Source organism: Cebidichthys violaceus, unplaced genomic scaffold (assembly GCF_023349555.1).
Source record: "Cebidichthys violaceus isolate CVI_PGR_0920_01 unplaced genomic scaffold, fCebVio1.0.p SCAF_9, whole genome shotgun sequence".
Classification (NCBI taxonomy): domain Eukaryota; kingdom Metazoa; phylum Chordata; class Actinopteri; order Perciformes; family Stichaeidae; genus Cebidichthys; species Cebidichthys violaceus.
In genome coordinates, this window is record NW_027176975.1 from 900,188 (window position 1) to 924,729 (window position 24,542).

Sequence of the window (24,542 nt, forward strand, 5' to 3'; positions counted from 1 at the left end):
GGAGCCGTTTCCACCAGGTGATTGTGTCACACGTTTCCACTGATCGATAAGTGAACTTCACTCAGAGAGAGACCAGCGACCATGAAGTCTTGCGAGTAGACCGCTGTGGTCTCAGCTGTACCGTCTCTCTGCGGGTGCGCTTGATTTCCTCACCATGCCCTCCATGCCGTGCGGCAGCAGCAGCACGATGCCGTTCTGTCGGACCCACTTGGCCTGACCGGGACAGATGAACTGATCGATGATGCACTGAGCCGTGTTGTGGAAGTCTCCGAACTGAGCCTCCCACAGGATCAGAGCGTTGGGACTCGCCATCGCAAAGCCCAGCTCAAAGCCTGAAGACAGGTTATATATATAGAGAACCTTTATTATGTGAAGACAGGTTCTATATAGAACCTTTATTATGTGTAGACAGGTTATATATAGAGAACCTTTATTATGTGAAGACAGGTTCTATATAGAACCTTTATTATGTGTAGACAGGTTATATATATAGAACCTTTATTATGTGTAGACAGGTTATATATATAGAACCTTTATTATGTGAAGACAGGTTCTATATAGAACGTTTATGTGTAGACAGGTTATATATAGAGAACCTTTATTATGTGAAGACAGGTTCTATATAGAACGTTTATTATGTGTAGACAGGTTATATATAGAGAACCTTTATTATGTGAAGACAGGTTCTATATAGAACGTTTATTTTCTGCAGACACAGAACATTTATCTGCGATTCAGAAGAAACACTGAAGCAGCAGCAGAGAGACCGGACTCACCGAGGACTCCGTACTCAGACAGCGAGCTGTTGCAGACGGTGTACGGCGCCTGGTCAGGAGAGATGTGGTTCATGGGAATGCAGATCCTCTTGTCCACGTTCTGGTCATGGAGGACGTGATGACGGTGGCTGAAAGAGGACAAACGGCTTCAGTCTGGAGGACAACTTGGATAATACGTCTACATTCGCTGCGTTATTGTCTGCTGAATTACAAAGTCTACGTTGCATATCTCTGCTCCAGAAAGAACCTGAACCAGGACTTGGTGTCAGAGGAGGTTCAGGATCCAGGAGACGACGGACACAGCTGAGGTTGCGTTTTACCTGAAGGTTCCTCGCTCCACATCCTGTCCCGACAGTCTGATGTGGATTCCCTCCTGCAGCAGCGATCCGAAGGCCATGTACTCCCCCAGAGCCCAGTCCACGGTCCGCTTCCGAACCATCTCGCCTCGACTCTTCAGGATCCGACTCAGACCTGAAACAACAAGTCACGGTCACCGAGAGCCTGAAGGCATCTCCACACTACAGGAGAGTTTAACTCAGACATCACCGTGAATCTTCTGCAGCTCATTAGTGACTTTCAGATGATTCATTTTGTTTTATGAAAATGACATGTTTAGATATGTAAATGAGGCATTGTCTTATTAAATATGTTAATTTTCATACATTTCCAGAAGATAAATATGAACTTTGGATGAAGTAAGATTCTAAATGATAGTTTCTTGTTGTTGACACGTTAGAGTCAAAGGTTTTATATATATATATATATATATATATATATATATATATATATATATATATATATATATATATTCAGCACACAGAGAGGAATGAAGGTGTGAAGTTTGATGGATGTCAGAACTACTGAAGTGGAGATTTCTGGATCAGAGTGTGAGAAAAACTCCATTGATAGAAAAGCTCCTTTAAAGAGACGTTTAGTTAAAGTCCAGACATTTAGAAGAGTCTCCAGGTGAAGAGGGTCACAACATGAACTAGTAGATCTCACCATCAAACTTCACCACTTCATCACTCACAGCAACACCAGCAGCTATTCTGTTACAAGTTCTATGAAATGTTGTGTTTAAATATGTAAATGAGGCGTTATGTGACGGTGACTTTTGGAGAATTTGTTACTTTATTTTGTTTGTTTTGAAATGTGAGAAGATAAAGTGTTCATACAAATACTGAACATAAAGTCCATAAGAGTTGTGAAGAAGTGAAGAGATGAAATGTAACCTTAAGGTTTGATGTGATCTTTAGGAGACAGATGTTCGCTTTAAGATGTTCTGTGTGAAGCTGAGAATAAGAATGTGTTTCATGGTTTGTTGGTCACAACAACAACAACAACAACAACAACAACAACAACAACAACAACTGGACTTTATGAAGCCTCAACCAAAACTAAAAGGAATGGAGTATTTTAAAACGTGTCCGACCTCCGTGGATGGTGAAGTCCTCCACGGGGACGGACGAGGCCACGGTGCCGATGTGGTTCAGGTTCTCCTCAGTCAGACCGGTGGAGAGGCAGCTCATGGACTTGGGCTGTCCGTCCAGAGTGAAGAAACCTGCAGAGGACACACAGTTCAAGTTGCTGACACAGAACCAGAACCAGGACCTGAGACCAGGGTCCTGTGACGCTGCAGACTGAAGAAGAAGAAGCAGAAGAAGAAGAAGCAGAAGAAGAAGCAGAAGAAGAAGAAGAAGAAGAAGAAGGAGAAGCAGAAGAAGGAGAATAAGAAGAAGCAGAAGGAGAAGAAGCAGAAGAAGAAGTAGAAGAAGCAGAAGAAGGAGAAATAGAAGAAGCAGAAGAAGAAGGAGAAGAAGAAGAAGAAGAAGAAGGTCCTGGCTCTAGTAACTTAGTCTTGTGTCTCATGTGTCTCTGAATGGTCCCTCACCAGGCCAGGGGGAGTCCAGCCAGTGCTTGATGTGGAGGATCTTCTCATCTTTAGAGCGAGCGTACGCCTCCTCACAGATCTTATCATATTTGGCGATCTCCTCCTGAAGAAAGAGAAGGTTTATTCAGTCATCATGTAAATATTTCAGGGTGCAGAGTTGACCCCCCTGAACTGTTTACACAAACAAAGTGTCGGAGAAGAAGAAGAAGAAGAAGAAGAAGAAGAAGGTACCTCGTACTCCTGACGGCTCACAGCTCCCTCTGCGATCAGTTTCTCTGCATATTTCTGCAGAACCGGCTTCTGCTTCTTGATCTGTTTGTACATCAGCGGCTGAGTGAACATCGGCTCGTCCATCTCGTTGTGACCCATCCGACGGTAACACACCTGAGAGCGCGCGCACACACACACACACACACACACACACACACACACACACACACACACACACACACACACACACACACACACACACACACACACACACACACACACAGTGAGTCTCTCCGTCTCACGAGGCTGTGGAGTCTGAACTGATGGACGGCGTCACTGACCAGGTCGACCACCACGTCTTTGTGGAACGTGGCCCTCCACTCAGCGGCCACCTTGCAGACGTAGATCACGGCCTCGGGGTCGTCGGCGTTGACGTGGAAGATCGGAGCGTTGACGACTCGAGCCACGTCGGTGGGATACGGAGACGAGCGAGCCACTCGGGGGTCCGTGGTGAAGCCGATCTGCGGACAGGAAGTGACAGCTCCGTCATCTCGGTCGGCCCGTTTACCGACGCGGCCGCGTTTGTTTTGTGTGGGTTTGTTACCTGGTTGTTGGCCACGACGTGCACGGTGCCGTGCGTGGTGTAGGACGGCAGGTCGGACAGGTGGAAGGTTTCGTACACGATACCCTGACCGGCGAACGCAGCGTCTCCGTGGATCAGGATGGACATCACCTGGACGAAGACGGAACGAGTCAGACTTCTAAAAAGGATGTCGGAATATCAGCTGAAATATTACTGGACGGTTGTTATAGAGCATTTATCCAAACCAGAGCTTACAAAGTGCTGAGTGTGGAAACAGAAAGAGGAAATAAACCTAATCATACTGTGAAATACACACATTCACCCCAAAAATCTCACAACATAAAGGTTCAGATGTTTCGTTGTGAGCTAATGTGGCTGAGATTTGTTGGCTTCCTGCTCTTTTCTTTGTGTCTACAGAGAGAGGATGTCGTACGTTCTACAGATTTGTGATTTTGAGGTTGGTGAGTCGACCCGTCCTGTTCGTTAGAGGAACCTCATTTTCTCAGCGAGTCGGTAGAAACAAAGCGACCGTCTGTCTCACCCGGTTGCCGTCGTTGTCCCCGCAGTAGAACTGCTCAGCTTTGGTCTTGCCCTGCACCACGGGGTCCACGGCCTCCAGGTGAGACGGGTTGGCCATCAGGGACAAGGTGATGTTCCTGTCGGTCACGCGGTTGATACGACGATGGTACATCCCCAGATGGTACTTCACGTCTCCAGAGCCCTGAGGAGGAGAAACCACAGCAGAGTCCCTGAAAACAACATCCAGAACCACCGAAAAGGTCCAGCAGTGTCACCAGTAGAAGGACATCAGCAGTATTAGAGCTGAAACTGGACCTTTTGTTATCAGAGGACTGATGAGGTTTACACTCTCGGCTGTTTCAGACCAATTTAAACAACAAAGTTATTGCAAAACTGGATTTATAAATGAGATTTGCATTAATGATTTTCTTGAATTTGATTTAAATTCTGTAAAGAATATTTATCTGGTTGAGTTAACGATGCCGTCAGTGTTTGGATCCCAGTATAACTGCCTGTTGATCTGGTTATTACTGTAGCTGTAATAACCAGTAGCTGTAATAACAGCAGTAATAGTAATAGAAGCTGTAATCACAGTAGTATAATAACAGAAGTGTAATAACAGCAGCTGTAACAACAGAAGTATAATAACAGAAGTATATTAACAGCAGCTGTAACAACAGAAGTATAATAACAGTAGCAACAGTAATAAGAGCAGGTAAATTACCTCATCAGCTGCTTCCAGTTTGGAGTCAAACTGACAGAAAATCTGCTCCAGCTCTTTACGGATCACGTTGGCCAAAACATTCAGACGACCCCTGAAAGAAGAAGTATATGTATAAATATGCAGTAAATATATGTATTCATACACACACACATATATAGGTGTGTGTGTTACCTGTGAGGCATGCCCATGATCACGTTCTCCACCCCGTTCTCAGAGGATTTATCAATGATGGTTTTCAGAGCCGGGATCAGAGACTCACAGCCCTCCAGACCAAAACGTTTCTCTGCAGACCACTTCTTCTGCAGGAACTCCTCAAACCTGCACACACAGACAACAACATATTACAACAACGTAGGAGTGTTGAGGTGTTTACCTGGTGGAGCGGACCATGTGGTAGATGTAGGAGTGTTCAGGTGTTTACCTGGTGGAGCGGACCATGTGGTAGATGTAGGAGTGTTCAGGTGTTTACCTGGTGGAGCGGACCATGTGGTAGATGTAGGAGTGTTGAGGTGTTTACCTGGTGGAGTGGACCATGTGGTAGATGTAGGAGTGTTCAGGTGTTTACCTGGTGGAGCGGACCATGTGGTAGATGTAGGAGTGTTCAGGTGTTTACCTGGTGGAGCGGACCATGTGGTAGATGTAGGAGTGTTGAGGTGTTTACCTGGTGGAGCGGACCATGTGGTAGATGTAGGAGTGTTCAGGTGTTTACCTGGTGGAGTGGACCATGTGGTAGATGTAGGAGTGTTCAGGTGTTTACCTGGTGGAGCGGACCATGTGGTAGATGTAGGAGTGTTCAGGTGTTTACCTGGTGGAGCGGACCATGTGGTAGATGTAGGAGTGTTCAGGTGTTTACCTGGTGGAGCGGACCATGTGGTAGATGTAGGAGTGTTGAGGTGTTTACCTGGTGGAGCGGACCATGTGGTAGATGTAGGAGTGTTCAGGTGTTTACCTGGTGGAGTGGACCATGTGGTAGATGTAGGAGTGTTCAGGTGTTTACCTGGTGGAGCGGACCATGTGGTAGATGTAGGAGTGTTCAGGTGTTTACCTGGTGGAGCGGACCATGTGGTAGATGTAGGAGTGTTCAGGTGTTTACCTGGTGGAGTGGACCATGTGGTAGATGTAGGAGTGTTCAGGTGTTTACCTGGTGGAGTGGACCATGTGGTAGATGTAGGAGTGTTCAGGTGTTTACCTGGTGGAGTGGACCATGTGGTAGATGTAGGAGTGTTCAGGTGTTTACCTGGTGGAGCGGACCATGTGGTAGATGTAGGAGTGTTCAGGTGTTTACCTGGTGGAGTGGACCATGTGGTAGATGTAGGAGTGTTCAGGTGTTTACCTGGTGGAGTGGACCATGTGGTAGATGTAGGAGTGTTGAGGTGTTTACCTGGTGGAGCGGACCATGTGGTAGATGTAGGAGTGTTGAGGTGTTTACCTGGTGGAGCGGACCATGCGGGCCAGCAGCGTCCTCTTCTCCTCCAGAGTGAACTGCATCACTCCTGGAGTCTCAAACTTCTGTCTGATCCACTGGCACTGCTCCAAGTCGTTGATGAACATGAACTCCACGCCGATGTGCTGACAGTAGGACATCTGACCAACACAGGGAGAGCAGAATCACCTGAATCACCTGAATCACCTGTACAGGTAACGTCTTTCCCCAAACCGTCAGATATTCACGATATTCATACCTCCAGTCGGCGGATGATCTCCTTCAGCGGCAGGGCGCTCTCTGAGCCTCCGATGAAGGTGGTGGTGGGCAGCCGGAACACCTTGTCCAGGTCTGACTCATCCAGACCGTAGAAGCCTACATGTCCCATGATGCAACACAGGACAGGTTGGGGAGGGGAGGGGGGGAAAAAAGAGGGAAGGAAGTGAGAAAAGGTTGCAGGACGGAGGGAAGGGGGACACCAAAGAGATGGACAGACACAAACAGTCCGTGGAGAAATGAAAACATGCAGATAATGAACGAATATGAATTATTAACAAAATATGGAGAATATGCAGCAACAGAGAGAAATAAACATGCAGACAGGAGCAGAAGAAGAGTGAAGTGACAGCAGCAGGTGAGGATCAATACAAATAAAAAACAAAAGGAGAGACATGGTTAGTTTCATTAATTAGGTTCACACATCAAACCACACATGACCGAAGGATCAATAATTATAATAACAATAATAATGATAATAATGACAGTAAGTCTGACAGTGACATGATGTTGGTCCGAGTCTAAAGATCAGTGGATCAACAGGTCGACACGTTGAAACATGTGAATAATCTTTAGAATCTTATAATGTGGAGGAGTGAGTCTGGGTGGCAGCAGAGCAGAGACACATGAACACAGGCTGCTGCTGTGGATGAATGGATGAACATTCATATCTATTGTTTTCACACTTTGAATCCATTCGTCTAAAAGTGTTTTTATGTACGAAGGTGTAAGCTATGTGTACTTTTTAAAAATCCATTCATATTTCCTGCGTTTACGCCGAGCGTCCAAACTACTGCGATGTTCAGGAACCCTTCAGAGGAGGACGTTCTTCAGAGACTTTGGACGAGAAGGTTCAATGAACAGGTTTTACAGGTGCTGCTGATCTGGTCTGCTAGCAGCTAAAACATTGTTTCTTCTTCTTCTTCTACCCGACTGATTTATGCTTTAAATCTGGCCTTCAAAGTAAACGTTTGTTCCTTTAAGAGTCACTTCACACATTATTATTCTATTAATCAGACATATAACTAGAGAGCAGAGCCGTCTGCATGGCTGGTGTTCTTGTATGAGAAACATTAAAGACATCTTAAAGGTTAATTGGAGGTTAAACTGAGCTTGTCCAGTTTTACAGTAAAATATCTTTAATAACGAAGTTCAAGGTTTGTGTCATGAATTAATATATACTTTAAACTAACGTCGGCCTGTTTGGGTCTCACAGGTTACAATGACGTTAACAGAACTAATATAGTTTATGAACGTATTGACATTAATAGAATATTAATATTAGGAATAAAGTGAACTCTTATGATCAGAGCGCTCTCCGTTCTCTGCGCTGACGTCACCCAGAACACCATCACACATCTGGTGACGTCTCCTGGAAGACAAGACTGAGGGCGCAGTGTCCACAAGCCTCCAGCTTGTTTATAACTTTAGTAGAGCGGTGAAGTCCCGCCCCCTTTCTGGTGAACCAACGTGTGACTGAGACACGTTATGGTCTGTTTGACTCTAAATGGAGCATAATGTACTAAATGAACATCATGCTGTATTGAAGAAGACTGTAAACTAGAGATTGAGACCATAAACTCATGTTTACAATGTTTACTGAGGGAATAAATCAAGAGAGAAGTAGAGTCATTTTAGACTAGACTTCTATACAACCAGAGGAGTCGCCCCCTGGTGGACACTAGAGAGAAGTAGAGTCACTTTAGACTAGACCTCTATAAGAAAGAAAGGGCAGACCAGATACACTGCTTCCTTCTTACCTTTCACAATAAAAGTCCTATACATATATTAGCAGGCAAGTATTTTGCATTTTTTGTGGCATTCATGCTTCAGCTTTACGATAAATTGCATCTTTCAAAAAACAAAACTATTTGTTGACTATAGGCGGTCCACCAAAAGGGGCGGAGCTTAACCGCTCTAAAGAGCGTAAATAAAAACCTCTGGTAGACAGAGAGCAGCGATGCTTTCAATGACATGGTGGGTTTCTGTAACTTCAGACTGATTATGGGACAGTTAGTGGAGGATGTTATGAAGGAGAGAGGAGACAGACAGAGAGAAAAGGAGGTGTTTCTGCGTCTTTGACTCAGGTTAAGATCTCTCCGTCATCCTTAAATACAACACAACCACCTTAAATGTTCCTCACCCAAACCAGCCAATCACAGGGCTGAGCTGGGACAGACCGATTCAGCCAATCAGGAGAGCCGACAGGTTTACAGAAGAAACACCAGCAGTCACAAACCAATCACACGACTGACCGACAGCCAAGCCGGCCCATCAAGAAGCAGCGTGCGTCTCTCTGACAGACAGCAGGCGGACGGATCACTGCTCAGCTCCTTATTTGCTTTCCTCACTTCCTTTCCTCGCCTCCTCATAGGAGAGGAGAGGCAGTGAGGAAATATTAAAAACAGGACAACGCTCTTCTTCTTCTTCTCTCGCTAAAAACGCGTTCACAAACAGCCGCACAGACACAAACTGACTGGTTCCTGTTGCTCTCTGATGTCTGCAGCCGACACATAACGGTGACAGGAAGTCGGACTCTGAAACACAACAACACCAAGGCTGGAGGAGACTTTATATACATTAAATATTAAAAATATATTAAATATTAAATATATATAAATTATTAATATTATATATACATATATAATAATATATGTAAATATAATATATAAAGAAATATATAATATATATAAAGAAACATATCATAAGGTCTTTTATTACCAGACTATGTGGGATAAATGGAGCTAATCAAGCCGTCTGGTTTTTGTTCACAATAAATTTGTAAACTTGTTAAATATTTATCTGGATTCCAGATTTGGACCAAGTGGACTTTAAAGCTATAAAAAGGTCAAACTTACTTGACTTGATAGAATAAATGAGATTTACATTGTTTTATCTCATCAGACAGCTTTAGGTTAAACTGTAAATAATTAAATAAAATGTTATAAAAACTGTAAGATGTTATGAAACGTAATACATGTTTTCAGTGAATCTACTTACAGTAATACTGAAAACTGCTGTATGTAAAATGATGAATGCTTTTCCAAAATATTAAAGAAACATTCACAGCTGACGGCTCAGCGTGATATTTATACATCAAAATGCCCAAAAAGTTAAACTAATGTAATATTAGTTGAGCTGAAGACAATAACGCCGTCTGCAGGAGTGAAGTCTGACTGACACGGTCAGTTAGCCACAGTTATAAAACCAGCAGCTCGGTGTCTCACGATAGAACTAGAGTTACATTAGTAACTGCTGATATCTGAAACACGTACGAGCTAACACCGCTAAGTAACACAGGCTGGACATTTTTACAGGTGATGCACTCATTTATAACACCTCTTAATGGGTGAAAATACAAAAAAAAAAGTTGGATAATTTCGAAAACAACAACAGTAAATAATATAAAAAAATAAAATAAAATTGTATTTACCACAAAGGTTGAGTTCCATTTTAATAACTGAAACTTTTCAGAATAAAAGACCATTTCAGCCAGTGTTACAGATAAAAAAACAGAACAACGTCATGGAAAGTATTTTCAACAGATAGCCACAAACTGACCAACGTTACTTAATCTGACCGTTATTTAATCTTAATCTGACCAACGTTACTTAATCTTAATCTGACCAACGTTAATTAATCTTAATCTGACCAACGTTACTTAATCTTAATCTGACCAACGTTAATTAATCTTAATCTGACCAACGTTGCTTAATCTTAATCTGACCAACGTTACTTAATCTTAATCTGACCAACGTTACTTAATCTTAATCTGACCAACGTTACTTAATCTTAATCTGACCAACGTTACTTAATCTGACCAACGTTACTTAATCTGACCAACGTTATTTAATCTTAATCTGACCAACGTTACTTAAACTGACCAACGTTATTTAATCTTAATCTGACCAACGTTATTTAAACTGACTAACATTATTTAATCTGACCAACGTTATTTAAACTGACAAACGTTATTTAATCTGACCAACGTTATTTAATCTTAATCTGACCAACGTTACTTAAACTGACCAACGTTATTTAATCTTAATCTGACCAATGTTACTTAAACTGACCAGCATTTTTTACACAGGCTTGTGTATTTTTTCTCTCTATTACATTTTTTTTTTCATGGAAAGGTTGGTCTTCAGTTCTAGAAAATGTTGGAAATATTAAACCAACGTTTCACCTGAACCACCTTCACATTCATCATTTTGTGGCCACCGTTTAAAATAATTTCCTGACGTCACTTTGTGGGTGAACTCGTCTGTCAGAGACATCTGCTAACTGTTCTACTGTTTACTGGACTGAGCAGCAGCTAGAAGCTAACGAAGCTAACAAAGCTAACTACAGCAGCCAGAACACACAGGAGACGTTCAGATAGGTCAGAGGAAGCACTTCATCATCTTTACTGGAGCAAACGTCCTTCATTCTGTACGTTTAACTGCACATTTGTCTCTGAGTGTCCTCTGGATGTTTCCTGTGTATTGAGGCATTAAAAGGATATTTCACTGAGTTTCACCGTCTGATATATAAAAAAATAAACACAATCTGAGCCTGCAAATATCAGCCGTCACCACCACACGGGAACCACAGTTTAAAGGAGGATACATTATTTATTTATTTTTAAATCATTCTATATTTCAGTCGTTTTACAGATCAAATCTTTTATATGGTTGTTTTAGAACTGATTCAAGCTTGAAGACTCTTCATCAGCCTTTAAGAGAACAACTTTAATCATCCTGAAGGACATTCTTGAGCCCCAATAAATGACAACATTATGAGAATAAGTATATCAAACGTGTATAAGAAGTAATACTAACACCAGTGTTTCATAGAAGAAATATGTGCTGATTGGTGTTGATATTGACGATATAAAGTGATGCGACTGTGACATGATAAATAAATCATTATATTAATTCTGTGTAAGACTTGTGGAAAATGTTCTGATGAAATAAATGTTTTAACTTGTATAAAAAACAAACTGTAGTCGGTGTATTCTCTACGTTTAGTCTATTTTTACTGTGATAATAAACTGGTAGCAGTGGTGACTGAGTCGCTGATATTAGAGGTTGAACATTCATTAAGTGTAGAATGATAAAAGCAAAGACGGTGAACTAAATGAAATATCTCTTTTCTTTATTATTTCGTTCTGAAGTGCAGCGACCTCTACAGAAGCTCAGGAAGTCAGAAACAGACCGGGCTGTCTGCTGGACCGGCAGCGACTGGACCGGCAGACGGCAGGGTCTGTTTGTGACTTCCTGTAGACGCGGCGTGCACACTACTGCAGTGACGTAACCACCGCTAAAGAGGAACTACTGGCTTCACGGCGCTGCGCGGTGACACACCAGCGTGGTCGTTTCTCATACCTCCTACCGTTAGGATTCTCAGCCTCTCCTTGAACACAGCCACGTCTGGAGGGCGTCGCCAGCAGGGGGCAGCATAGGGAGAAACACCCGGACACCGTTAGTGACCTACAAACCCGACACCATCGGACATTTTTACACCACCGCCGCAACCGCCTTCAGCTATGATGGAGCACAGCCCCCCCCCGGGCATTTCAACGTCTCCACCACCTTCTTATTGGTCGGACAAACTCCAGGTGTGGTTTAGAAAAGGGGTGAAAGAGGTGGAGAACGAGGGATGCGGTCAACACCATGCTGAGGATACAGAAGCCACACAACAACAACCCATCAACACTGACGGGGTTCTCTTGACAGGAAGCCATTCACCAAATCAGGGACTCAACCCAGTCCCTGAACTCAACACTGACGTCCTCAGTTTTCACTTCAAACTTTAAAAAATACACAATCCAGCAAGTCTGGAGCTCAAACACATGTTTCAGTCTGCCTCTGCAGCATTAATCATTGTGTAAAAAGAAAGGAGTAAAGAGTGTGAGGGACTGAACAGTGCTGACGTCAGCAGTAAAAGCAGACAGTGAAGCAAAGCTAAAGCTAATTAGCCGTTAGTTAGTTGGTAAATAAATAAAATTAACCAATCAGATTTTTGTAATTGGGATTAAGAGCGGGAACGTCGTGTTTCCGAGATGAAAGCAACACTTTCATCAAGAAATGGCAGTAATCCACTCACATACATTTAGCTGAATCACTACTAAGAGCGTTCTCTGCAGCGACCAGCCAACAAAAAAAATACAGCGACGGTTCCCGAGACAACAAGCCAATCAGGACGAAGCCGAGAGCCAACGTGTCAGAGCAGAAGCCAATCAACGAACAGCAGAAGCTTAAAAACACGTCAAAGTGCAGCCGTGGGTTTCTTCCATCAGGTCAAAGATGCTAGCACAGCTAGCACAAAGCTAACGGCTCAACACCGACCGATCGACACGATGCCGACAGAATCGATGAATGTCTCAACTCAAGGTCTGTCTGGAGCTTTCCACCACATCACATGATCTTCCTCAGCAGACGGAGCTCAGACGCTCAAATGTAGTAGTTTTTGTCCACGTTGGCTCATTCTGACCATATATGGGCGTATTAGGGCCATTGTAAATACTTTGCAATCAGGAAATACTATTGATTTTATCCAAAAATCATCATATTGTCATCAGCATCCAGACTTTGAAGAGACATTGTTGTGATTCAGAAGAAAACAACAGACTGCTGTGATTCTGTTCTTTAATGAGGAAAATCCGTTTGTTTCCTTTTCTCAGAATATGACTTCCTGCCCTCAGCATCAATTGTTTCTTCAAGTCCATTTCTGAAAGCTCCAGAAGAGTAAATTAACCTCATGGTGAAACTTCATTCCTGACGGCTGATTCTTAAGCTCAAACCTGAACTCTCAATCTTAAATTTTAAGGAAAAACAAACAGGAAGTGGATAAAGTGCTCATCTGAAAACTCCATCTGTTGATCAAGATCATGTATTCTGATTGAAAGCTACTAAAGGATCAACTTCAAAAACATCTCATTGATTCTGACCCACATCTCACGCTTGTTCCTTTATAACAAGGAGCAAAAGGATTAAATCAACCAACGCATGAGGGCCAAATCTATTCCTGACGAAGAGAATCCAATTAAGATCTTTGTCGACAACAACGTGACTCAGCTTCTACCAGCGTTTCAGGGAAGCTTGAAGTCCTTTAAAAGGAACTATTTCACATCGTCAGTGAAGAGCAAAGACTCAGAAAGTTCATTTTAAAAAGGACTCCAGAAGGTGTTTGTTCAGATTTAAGATTTAGAAACATTTGTTGTAAAGTGGAGCTCAAAACAATACAAATTTAGAGAAATTGTGCAAATGATACGAGAATGAAATGTGGCGTTTCCTCTCAAGAGGGTTCTGATTAAATCTGACCGATTCTTTTTCTTAAATCTGTCAATGAGAAGGTGTAAATCAAAATGCTATGAAATCAGAAAAATCCACTCCAGCAGGCTCAAAGTAACCAATAAACGCTCCAGGAACATTTGCGTGTGTACGAGAACGTTTCAGGAACCTTCGAGTGATGGAGAATGTTTCAGGAACATTCGAGTGATGGAGAACGTTTCAGGAACATTCGAGTGATGGAGAACGTTTCAGGTTTCAATGAAAGTTTCTGAAACATTCAGCGTACAGACGAGAACGTTCCCGAAGCTTCAGAAACATTTATTGTACATGAGAAGGTTGCAGGAATACTCCTGATGCACAACAAGGTTTCAGTTTAAGAAGTTTACTGAGGGACAACAGACGCCCCCCCCCCCAGTAAAGAAAGAAGACCATGAGACCACAGGGACAGACGTGTTGTGTCCAGAGGGTTCAGCTCCTCACCCAGCTTGTCGGAGGACGTGATTATGTCAGTGGGGACACACGAGTCCAGATCGGCGTCCATGATGCCGAGGGGGTCCAACTGTGCCACGTGGTGCCCCCGGATCTACAGGGAGTGACAACAGCACAGAGCCCACCCAGGACAGGAGGAGTGAGGAGGAAGAGGAGGAGGACAGGATGGAGTGAAATGAAGGAGAAGAGGAGGAGGAAGCAAGATGCAACGAAATAACCAGGGGAGAAGCAGGATGGAAGATTTGTAAAGTAAATAGACGAAGATCACCACAAACAGAATTAGACACACAGAAAAGGAGAGAGAATACCAGAAGGAGGAAGAGGAAGGAGAGAGAGGAGAAAGAGGAGAGAGAGGAGAAAGAGGAGAAAGGGAGGGTGGGGGGGAAGAGACCAGTATTAACACCACAAGCCTGAAAGGTTTTCTCAGTTCTTTTGTCTCACCGACGTCCTCGAAGCCGGCATTCACCGGAGCATCATCAAAATTCACACAGCTGATTCCCAGAGGATCCAGCTGGGCATTGTGATGCCCCATCACCTACACACACACACACACACACACACACACACACACACACATACACACATACACACATACACACAGAGTTTTCACAACACTGATTGGTGTCGGGTGACTGGAGGTCTGCACAGGTCCACATAGCTGAGAGCTGAACCAGGACCAGAGTGTCTGGATGGGTCCAAAAGTCTAATGGGGTTCAGGAGGGTCCTGATGTGAAGCTGCCTGAGTCTTCAGCTGAGTTATCAGTGTGTCGTGTACATATTAGACTCTCCAGCTGGTACACAGCAAGTTGTACTTTAAGCTCTAGTTTTACACTTTATTTAAAAAGATAGCGTATTGTGACACATGTCACCCTAACAAACATCATGCTGTACTGAAGAAGACTGAAACTAGAGACTGAGACCATAAACTCATGTTTACTGAGGGAATAAATCAAGAGAGAAGTAGAGTCATTTTAGACTAGACTTCTATACAACCAGAGGAGTCGCCCCCTGCTGGACACTAGAGAGAATGCAGCTTTAACACATGAAGCTTTTAGACAGGGCATGCTAGTGCTAGTTGCTTTAGCTGGTTTAAGTAATAAGCTCAATGCACCACTGTTGTGTGTTTCCTCTGGTTCAGGACCCGTGAAGACCTCCACTCACCACTCAGGTTTCTCAACAAAGAGGAAGTTCATCAAACATCAACGTTTCTATCGTTGATGACGTCATTAAAACTATGAATTTAGTGTTTTAAAGTAGGAACTTTGAAAACACTTCCTGCTTTCAAGTTGAGAAACTCTGAACTACATCTTCAACTATATGAAATATAGTTTATTAAGAATTACTCAGGTTACAACTGATAAACACAGAATTATAAAAAAACTAATATTATAATAATTATTTAAAAATCAATCTAGACGAGAGAAAAAGACAACAAACAGTCGGCTCCACGTTACATCAAGGTCTGAGGAAAAAGACACGTTAAATATTTATACAACAATAAACCAAGAGAATATTAAACATTATCATATACAACAGTTATTTATTATCAACATACTCAAAGTTCAGACAAATCACCAGAAATGAACTTTAAACACATTTCATTTAAACCTCGATATACAGAGGTTTAGCAACACTAACTCACTCGATAGTTCATTAAAATGACTCTGTGTGTGTGTGTGTGTGTGTGTGTGTGTATATACCTGGTAGGCCCTGATGAGCGACTGGACAGCCAGGTGATCCTCCACCAGCTTCTCCACGTTGGGCTGAGCTCCCACCAGGGAGGAGAGAGGAGGAGCAGCAGACAGACCCAGAGGAGACTGGTAGGCTGCTCCTGGAGGAGCACCAGCGTTAGCGTTCCTGAAGAACACGTCCCACGACTGGAGGGGGGGGGGGGGGGGTAGAAAAGACTTAATAAAACCATAGAAGAAGAGCAGCATGTCCTTAGGTCTCCATCATGAGAGCTTTAAGGTATTTTAACATCAAACAGGAAGACGGATCATTGGAGCACTGAATCCTCTGATGTGGTTTTTAACCTTTCATCGTTTTGTTTTTTAAGTTGTTTCCTGAAAATAGAAATGTTCAAGTAAAGTAGAAGAACCTCAAAACTAGAAGAACAGCAGATCATACTAAAACGATGAAATATAACTTTTAGATCTGTGGTACTAATATTGATCACTAATGATCCTTTGAACAGATACAGATCTCTTTGATGTTTGATTACATCAGCTGGTCTACAAGGATCCACAACATGTATTATAAACATCATAGGAAGTCAGTAAACCATCAGAAATACTAATGGTTATACTTTGACTTTGTTATGGTCATTTACAAAACACACAATTCAAATGATAAAGAAATAAAAGATTGTATGTTTAATGATGTATAATGATGTGTTTAGAGCTCGTGTTATGAAGTTAAACATCATAATTCATCTCTAATATCTATTTTATATTAACATGAAAACATCTCCTTCAAACTACTGGATTTATTCAAGTTTATCACCAAAACTACATTTTACAGATTACATGTCAACTCATCACGATAACGTTATAATGTACCTTCAGTCAGTTCTCATGTTCACTGAGCAGAGCTTGAAGGCATCACGATTTAACTGAAGTGAACCTCCGTTGGTTAGCCGTTAGCGGTGCTGCTAACGTTACTAGCTCTCCTCTTGATTAATTGTTAACAATGAAACATGATCAGATCAGAGACTAGAACCACATGTTCTACTGAATACTGGAGGAGAACCATCGACAGGAGAACTTTATTTACACTGATGGTTAACGTTAAAACTTTATTTACACACTGATGGTTAACAATAAAACTTTATTTACACTCTGATGGTTAACGTTAAACTTTATTTACACTGTGATGGTTAACGTTAAACTTTATTTACACTGACGGTTAACGTTAAACTTTATTTACACTGTGATGGTTAACGTTAGAACTTTATTTACACTGTGATGGTTAACGTTAAACTTTATTTACACTGTGATGGTTAACGTTAAACTTTATTTACACTGTGATGGTTAATGTTAAACTTTATTTACACTGTGATGGTTAACGTTAAACTTTATTTACACTGTGATGGTTAACGTTAAACTTTATTTACACTGTGATGGTTAATGTTAAACTTTATTTACACTGTGATGTTAACGTTAGAACTTTATTTACACTGTGATGGTTAACGTTAAACTTTATTTACACTGTGATGGTTAACGTTAAACTTTATTTACACTGTGATGGTTAATGTTAAACTTTATTTACACTGTGATGGTTAACGTTAAACTTTATTTACACTGTGATGGTTAACGTTAAACTTTATTTACACTGTGATGGTTAACGTTAAACTTTATTTACACTGTGATGGTTAACGTTAAACTTTATTTACACTGTGATGGTTAATGTTAAACTTTATTTACACTCTGATGGTTAACGTTAAACTTTATTTACACTGTGATGGTTAACGTTAAAACTTTATTTACACTCTGATGGTTGACGTTAAAACTTTATTTACACTCTGATGGTTAACGTTAAACTGTGGGGGGGGTCGGCCTGTTACAGCTGTGTTTAAACTTTTAAAAGTTTTCATTCTTTACACAACTTCTGTGTCTTTTCATGTGAACAACAACATGAAGACCTGTGTGCTTCTTCTACTGTGAAGGAACCAAGTGGAGGAATCTAGCTAACCCCCACACAGTCCTCTCTCTCATGTTAAAGAGAGAGACACACACACACACACACACACACACACACACACACACACACACACACACACACTCTTCTTCACTCTGTGACTCATGAGTCCAGAAAGAGCTGAAGAACCACAGACTCCACCCTGATCAACATTCTCAGTATGAACTCAGTTCAGCTTCTCCCTGAAGGTTGGACAGTTTTCTGATCCATGGTGAACCCGAGTCACTCATAGTTCAATACTTCTGGTGATATGACAGGAGACACTGTGTGAAGAGATGGAGGCAGAACCACCAACACAAGATGGAGAAACATTGAGAAGGAAGTACATATGAGGAGCCACGTTGATGTTCAACTCTCAGCAACAAGACAAATAAAAACAGAGAATATGTCACAGTGATGAACAGGTTTAAAGAGTACTAAAATATATATATGATATAAAGTATTATAGAGGATCCGTGTTTCTGTTGACGTCTTTGTTCTGGGACGAGTCAGACGGGTTTTAAACCCAAAAGAAAGCAGCAGATGAGCCACAACCCAGAAACTGTCAACTCAGCAAGAAACCTTTGTAGACTCGTTTCCACGAGACGAAGCAGCGACACATGAAGAGTCAATATAACCAGCAGCTCAGGCTCACAATGAAGTCCTTTACTCTGTCAAAGTGGTTGTATTCCTTATAACTCTGTTATAACTGCTGGTTAAACAAACTCATGTGAATCGTCTCATTGTAAACAGACGCAATAATCCAAATCAAAGCTTTTCCATCTGCCTCAGTCTGTAAACTAATACATACATTAAACCTGGATCTATATCGATATATAACAACTAGTAAACCCTCTGAAAGTGAACTAAAAATAAACTAAAATTGAATTAAATCTATTATAACCCTTAGACAAATGCACCTTTGTCATTATTTAACATGTTAATTACACTGAAGTTAATTCAGACTCGTCACTTCCTGCAGCTGCTTTGGGCATCGAACACAAATGACTCAAGCTTTTACTGTGAAGGAGCAGCAGGAAGTCCAGACTGAATCTGTGTTTTCTGTTCAATGATCCGATATCGATCCTGATTAGAAAAATACTGGACGTCACATTCAAAAGGGATGACTATGACATTCTGGTATTAATTCACCCACTGGAAGTCAGAGCAACCATTAAACTGGAGAATGACTTCAAATAGTATTGAAATGGATTGATTTCATTAGCAGTTCAGATGATCAACGGTATTTTTTCCATCAATGGAGGGGCAACAATTTACAGACGGTAACAACAGTCAGACGGTAACAACAACAGTCACAGTCAGGCAGTAACAATAGTCACAGTCAGACGGCAACAACAGTCACAGTCAGACGGTGTCAACAACAGTCACAGTCAGACGGTAACAACAGTCACAGTCAGACGGTAACAACAACAGTCACAGTCAGACGGTAACATCAACAGTCAGTCAGATGGTAACATCAACAGTCACACTGTAACAACAAGTCACAGTCAGACGGTAACAACAACAGTCACAGTCAGGCGGTAACAACAGTCACACGGTAACAACAGTCACACGGTAACAACAACAGTCACAGTCAGGCGGTAACAACAACAGTCACAGTCAGGCAGTAACAATAGTCACAGTCAGACGGCAACAACAGTCACAGTCAGACGGTGTCAACAACAGTCACAGTCAGACGCTAACAACAACAGTCACAGTCAGACGGTAACATCAACAGTCAGTCAGATGGTAACATCAACAGTCACACGGTAACAACAAGTCACAGTCAGGCGGTAACAACAACAGTCACAGTCAGGCGGTAACAACAACAGTCACAGTCAGGCGGTAACAACAACAGTTACAGTCAGATGGTAACAACAGTCAGTCAGACGGTAACAACAACAGTCACAGTCAGACGGTAACAACAACAGTCACAGTCAGACGGTAACATCAACAGTCAGTCAGATGGTAACATCAACAGTCACACAGTAACAACAACAGTCACAGTCAGACGGTAACAACACAGTCAGTCAGGCGGTAACAACAACAGTCACAGTCAGGCGGTAACAACAACAGTTACAGTCAGACGGTAACAACAGCCAGTCAGACGGTAACAACAGTCACAGTCAGACGCTAACAACAGTCACAGTCAGACGCTAACAACAGTCACAGTCAGACGCTAACAACAACAGTCACACGCTAACAACAACAGTCACACGCTAACAACAGTCACAGTCAGACGCTAACAACAACAGTCAGTCAGGCGGTAACAACAGTCACAGACAGGCGGTAACAACAGTCACAGTCAGGCGGTAACAACAACAGTCACAGTCAGGCGGTAACAACAGTCACACGGTAACAACAGTCACACGGTAACAACAGTCACAGTAAGGCGGTAACAACAACAGTTACAGTCAGACGGTAACAACAGCCAGTCAGACGCTAACAACAGTCACAGTCAGACGCTAACAACAACAGTCACAGTCAGACGCTAACAACAGTCACAGTCAGACGGTAACAACAACAGTCAGTCAGGCGGTAACAACAACAGTCACAGTCAGACGATAACAACAGTCGGTTAGACGGTAACAACAGTCACAATCAGACGGTAACAACAACAGTCACAGACCAACAATTGAAGACAGTAACAAGTCAAGAAGTAACATTTCATCATATCATCATATAATTGTTGCTACATAATATGATTACCATGATTTAATTCATTTTTCAATTAAATGTATTTGTATTGCCCAAAATCACAAGTTTGCCTTAGAGGGCTTTACAGTCTGTACAGCACACAACATCCTCTGTCCAAGGACCCTCACAACGGAGAAAGACACCCCCCCACCCCACCCCCCCAAAAGAAACAGGGATTTTTATGATGTACAGAATGTGTCTCTAAGAGTCCAGTCCTGCTGTGTAGCTTCCAGTTCGTTAGCTAAGCTAATAACAGTAAGATCACAGTCTTTACATAACAACTGAGACATGTAACATGAAACACACGTCAGCCACAATGTGACCTCCACGTTCAGGAGCCTCCGATTATTAACATCGTTTCTGTGGCAGAAAAATATGCAAACACTGAAAAGACCAAACAGTCCAGACGAATAATGGGGATAATTTATTGTTATTACTATTTAAACTCTCTTCATCCAGAGATTTAACCTGCAGAGTCCAACAAACTCTAGCAGCTAGATGAACATTTATATCAAAGTCTGAATATTTTGACTGAACATCATTATAAAAAGATGAGGATTATCACAATTGAGTAATTCCACAGTTTAACATTAAAACTTTATTTACACTAGTTAACGTTAACCATCAGAGTGTAAATAAAGTTTTCCTGACAATGGTTCTCCTCCAGTACTCAGTAGATCGTGTGGTTCTAGTCTCTGATCTGATCATGTTTCATTGTTAACAACAAATCAAGAGGAGAGCTAGTAACGTTAGCAGCACCGCTAACGGCTAACCAACGGGGGTTCACTTCAGTTACATCATGATGCCTTCAGGCTCTGCTCAGTGAACATGAGGACTGGCTGAAGGTACATTATAACGTTATCGTGATGTGTTCACATGTAATCTGTAAAATGTAGTTTTGGTGATGAACTTGAATAAATCCAGTAGTTTGAAGGAGATGTTTTCATGTTAATATAAAATAGATATTAGAGATGAATTATGATGTTTATGATGAACACATTATTATACATCATTCAAAATAATGATTATAAAAATACAATCTTTTATTTCTTTATCATTTGGATTGTGTTTATTTAAGAAGAAAAAAAACAATAAGTTACCATAACAAAGTAAAAGTATAACATTTATCCAACAGTTCTTGTTGTTCTACTGGCCAAGCAGCTATTATTAGTCTGCTGGCACTTTAAGACTCACCTGTCACGTTATGAAAACACATTTTTACTACTTTTATATACTTTTACTACATTTATATACTTCTACTACTTTAACTGCTTTTATATACTTGTACTTAACAACTTTTACTACATTTTTAGACCACCACAATGGACCCCCTTGTATGTGGTCCTCCTCCAGACCAGCAGGGGGCTCCGGTGCTCCTTACCTTGTGAACACTCTTGGGGTCCTCCAGCCAGGCGAAGTACATCTCCTCCACGTAGTTGGAGCTCGTCCCGTTGAGGAATGGCTCCGCGGCCACGGGCGCCGTGTAGCACCTGATTGGCTGAAACGTCCTGGCGACCCCCGTGGAGGCGCCTGTGATTGGCCGCTGCGGGCCGACAGTCTGAGCCGCCTGCGAGGCGGTTAGCGGGCGCAACCGCGCCGCACAAGTCCTTAAACGATGCATCCGAAGTCCTTAAAAAAAAGCGGCACGCACAACACACGGCGCACGTCCTCAACCTCAGAACCACAACGGGATAAAAGTCACTCCACACCGGGGTTAAAGTCCCAGGACTGAGAGGGACGAATGAAGCGTCCACCGTCCTCTGGTCCGTCTGTCCACTGAGACACAGAGAGACAGGTTTGATTTAAACAACCAGGAACAGGAAGCCAAACAAACTCATCACAACATGAAACAAAATATGAGGCTTTGATGAAGATTAAAACAGTTAAAAACATGAAACATTAATGCAGCAGCAACATCACATATGATACTTTTACTACTTCCATGTACTTTTATTTGAACTATTTTTACTTCAGTGAGGTTTTGAATGCAAGACTTTCACTTGTAGTGGAGTATTTTCACACTGTGTAGTACTTTTACTGCAGTAAAGGATCTGAATACTTCCTCCGGAACTGCTTACAGAATGCACCCAGAATGTTTCAGAAATAATCAGGGTCAAAGGGAACAATGACCCCGAACTTCAAGGTATTTACCCCGTTAAACACAATCAAGGGAGTAAATTAAATGTGTGGAAATGTCTCCAGATTTCAAGTATCATGCTACTCTGAATTCATCAGGTCTATTTTCTGCACATAATCAGTGGGTCTGGTCTTCAGCTAAAGAAATGTTATTTGACTCATAAACACAGATTAGTTGACTAAAGAGGCGGAAGGTAGAAAGATTTACACCATAGTAATAAACATTATCATCACAAGATTAAAACAGGAGTAAAACACAGGTAGTGGATTAGAAGTCTACTGCTTCTGTTGTTCAGTAGACCAACACTTAACCTCTTCACATTAAAAGACTTCACTAGTTCCTCTTTAACAGACCTCATGTGGTCTCTCAGCTGCCATGTTTTGACCTTGTTGAGTCTCCATTCTCCTTCTCTATAACACGCCCCCCGCGCTGGACACGCCCACATCCCGCCTGCACCGCCTCTCGATTGGCTAAAACGGGACTCCTAAACCAAAGCCCTTTTCCTATTGGCCCACACCGGATGTCCGTCACTTTGTCCTTTTCACGAGTCATGAGTTCCCGAAAATGATTTAATCAAAACATTGTGAAAATAATCTTTAAGTGTAACGCACACACACCGGAAGTCGCAGAGCGCTGCTCTGTTCCTCTGCATGTTAAAACATGCTACGTGATTAGCTTCAAGGCTAAAATGTCGGGTTATGTAATTAGCCGGTTAGCTTTTTTACTTTTATTAATTACCATTAGCACGTTTTGGCTAGCGGGCTAAACGGGTGGAGATTTAGAGGTTCGCGGTTATTAACTTCATGTTTAATATATACATTATGTATTCTAATGTGTGACGCGTTATTTTCAGCAGCACTGACAGTTTCAGCGAGTGTTTTGACAGATGAGCTAACGTTAGTGTGTGTGTGTGTGTGTGTGTGTGTGTGTGTGTGTGTGTGTGTGTGTGTGTGTGTTAGCTAGCACGCGGCTAGCATTCTAGCATGTTTTGTCTCTCCTCAGGACGGACGTTAGCTAGTCTCTAAACTAGACCCGTTTCCGTGTCTTTGTGGTCAACAACCGGACCCGGTAACCAGACCCCCAGACTCTCCTTTATTAAGTCTTCATAAGTCCCGGTTACTTACCTCGAGAGAAACTCGTTCCAGCGGCTCTCCTCTCGGCCGTTTATCCCGGATGCCCTTCGCCTCTCCCGGTTGAAATGATGACAGCTCGGGGCGTGGAGCGTGGAAGCGAGGCCCCGGATGTGACATGACGCGAGCGTTAACGTCACGACGCAAGGGAGCGGGAAGTCTAAAAAAATAAATACTAAGAATAAATTAAAAACTTAATTTAGTTTTATTACATATGCGCAGAATAAAAGTGGAAAATCACATTATACTTGGAAAAGGTCAAATAAATAAATGTAAAAAGCATAAATTATATATTTAGTACAGGTGTGTCTCGTGATACATTGTTATTAATCAATTTATATTAATTAATTAAAATTAATAGTGTGTTGAATTCATATTTTCTTATATTTGAGATTTCTGTAAGAAAAACAATAATGGTTAAAACAATAAAAAACATCAACATCAAATGTAAAAACAAGAAATTAGCATACAAAAGTGAAAAAAAACATTTAACGTAAAAATTAAATATAAAAACATTTAAAAAATGTTTTACTTTTTCATTCTTATATATTAAACTAAAAGACTAAAACATTCTATTTATATTTATTCTAAAAAATAATAAAAAAAATAAAATATATACTAAGACAAGGTTTACAAAAATAAAAGAATCCATGCATGATGTTTAGTTTTATAAATATATATATTTATAAATATATATTTAATTCAGTGACTGTTGACACTTTGACTTCCAGTAGTGTC

The 24,542-nt window shown here is 41.7% G+C and overlaps 1 protein-coding gene across 3 annotated transcripts in view; it reads right to left on the bottom strand.

Moving 5' to 3' along the window:
- ogdha (oxoglutarate dehydrogenase a) overlaps positions 1-23,885 on the bottom strand; it is a 27,338-nt gene extending 3,453 nt beyond the window's left edge. Inside the window, exons 1-17 of one of the 3 annotated variants that reach the window (XM_068702984.1) lie at positions 23,799-23,885; positions 21,919-22,313; positions 15,866-16,042; positions 14,157-14,259; positions 6,386-6,501; positions 6,133-6,287; positions 4,875-5,021; positions 4,704-4,794; positions 4,002-4,181; positions 3,482-3,610; positions 3,219-3,398; positions 2,899-3,051; positions 2,668-2,770; positions 2,209-2,337; positions 1,097-1,247; positions 777-904; positions 154-332 (exon numbers count right to left, since the gene is read on the bottom strand). In XM_068702984.1, the coding sequence (XP_068559085.1) occupies positions 154-332; positions 777-904; positions 1,097-1,247; positions 2,209-2,337; positions 2,668-2,770; positions 2,899-3,051; positions 3,219-3,398; positions 3,482-3,610; positions 4,002-4,181; positions 4,704-4,794; positions 4,875-5,021; positions 6,133-6,287; positions 6,386-6,501; positions 14,157-14,259; positions 15,866-16,042; positions 21,919-22,158 (2,361 nt within the window). In that variant the 5' untranslated portion in view covers positions 22,159-22,313; positions 23,799-23,885. Of the gene's footprint in view, positions 1-153; positions 333-776; positions 905-1,096; positions 1,248-2,208; positions 2,338-2,667; positions 2,771-2,898; positions 3,052-3,218; positions 3,399-3,481; positions 3,611-4,001; positions 4,182-4,703; positions 4,795-4,874; positions 5,022-5,076; positions 5,089-6,132; positions 6,288-6,385; positions 6,502-14,156; positions 14,260-14,606; positions 14,701-15,865; positions 16,043-21,918; positions 22,314-23,798 lie in introns of those variants that run through there. The other 2 variants (XM_068702985.1, XM_068702986.1) reach the window with 2 other exon arrangements.
- Positions 23,886-24,542: the final 657 nt, after the last annotated feature.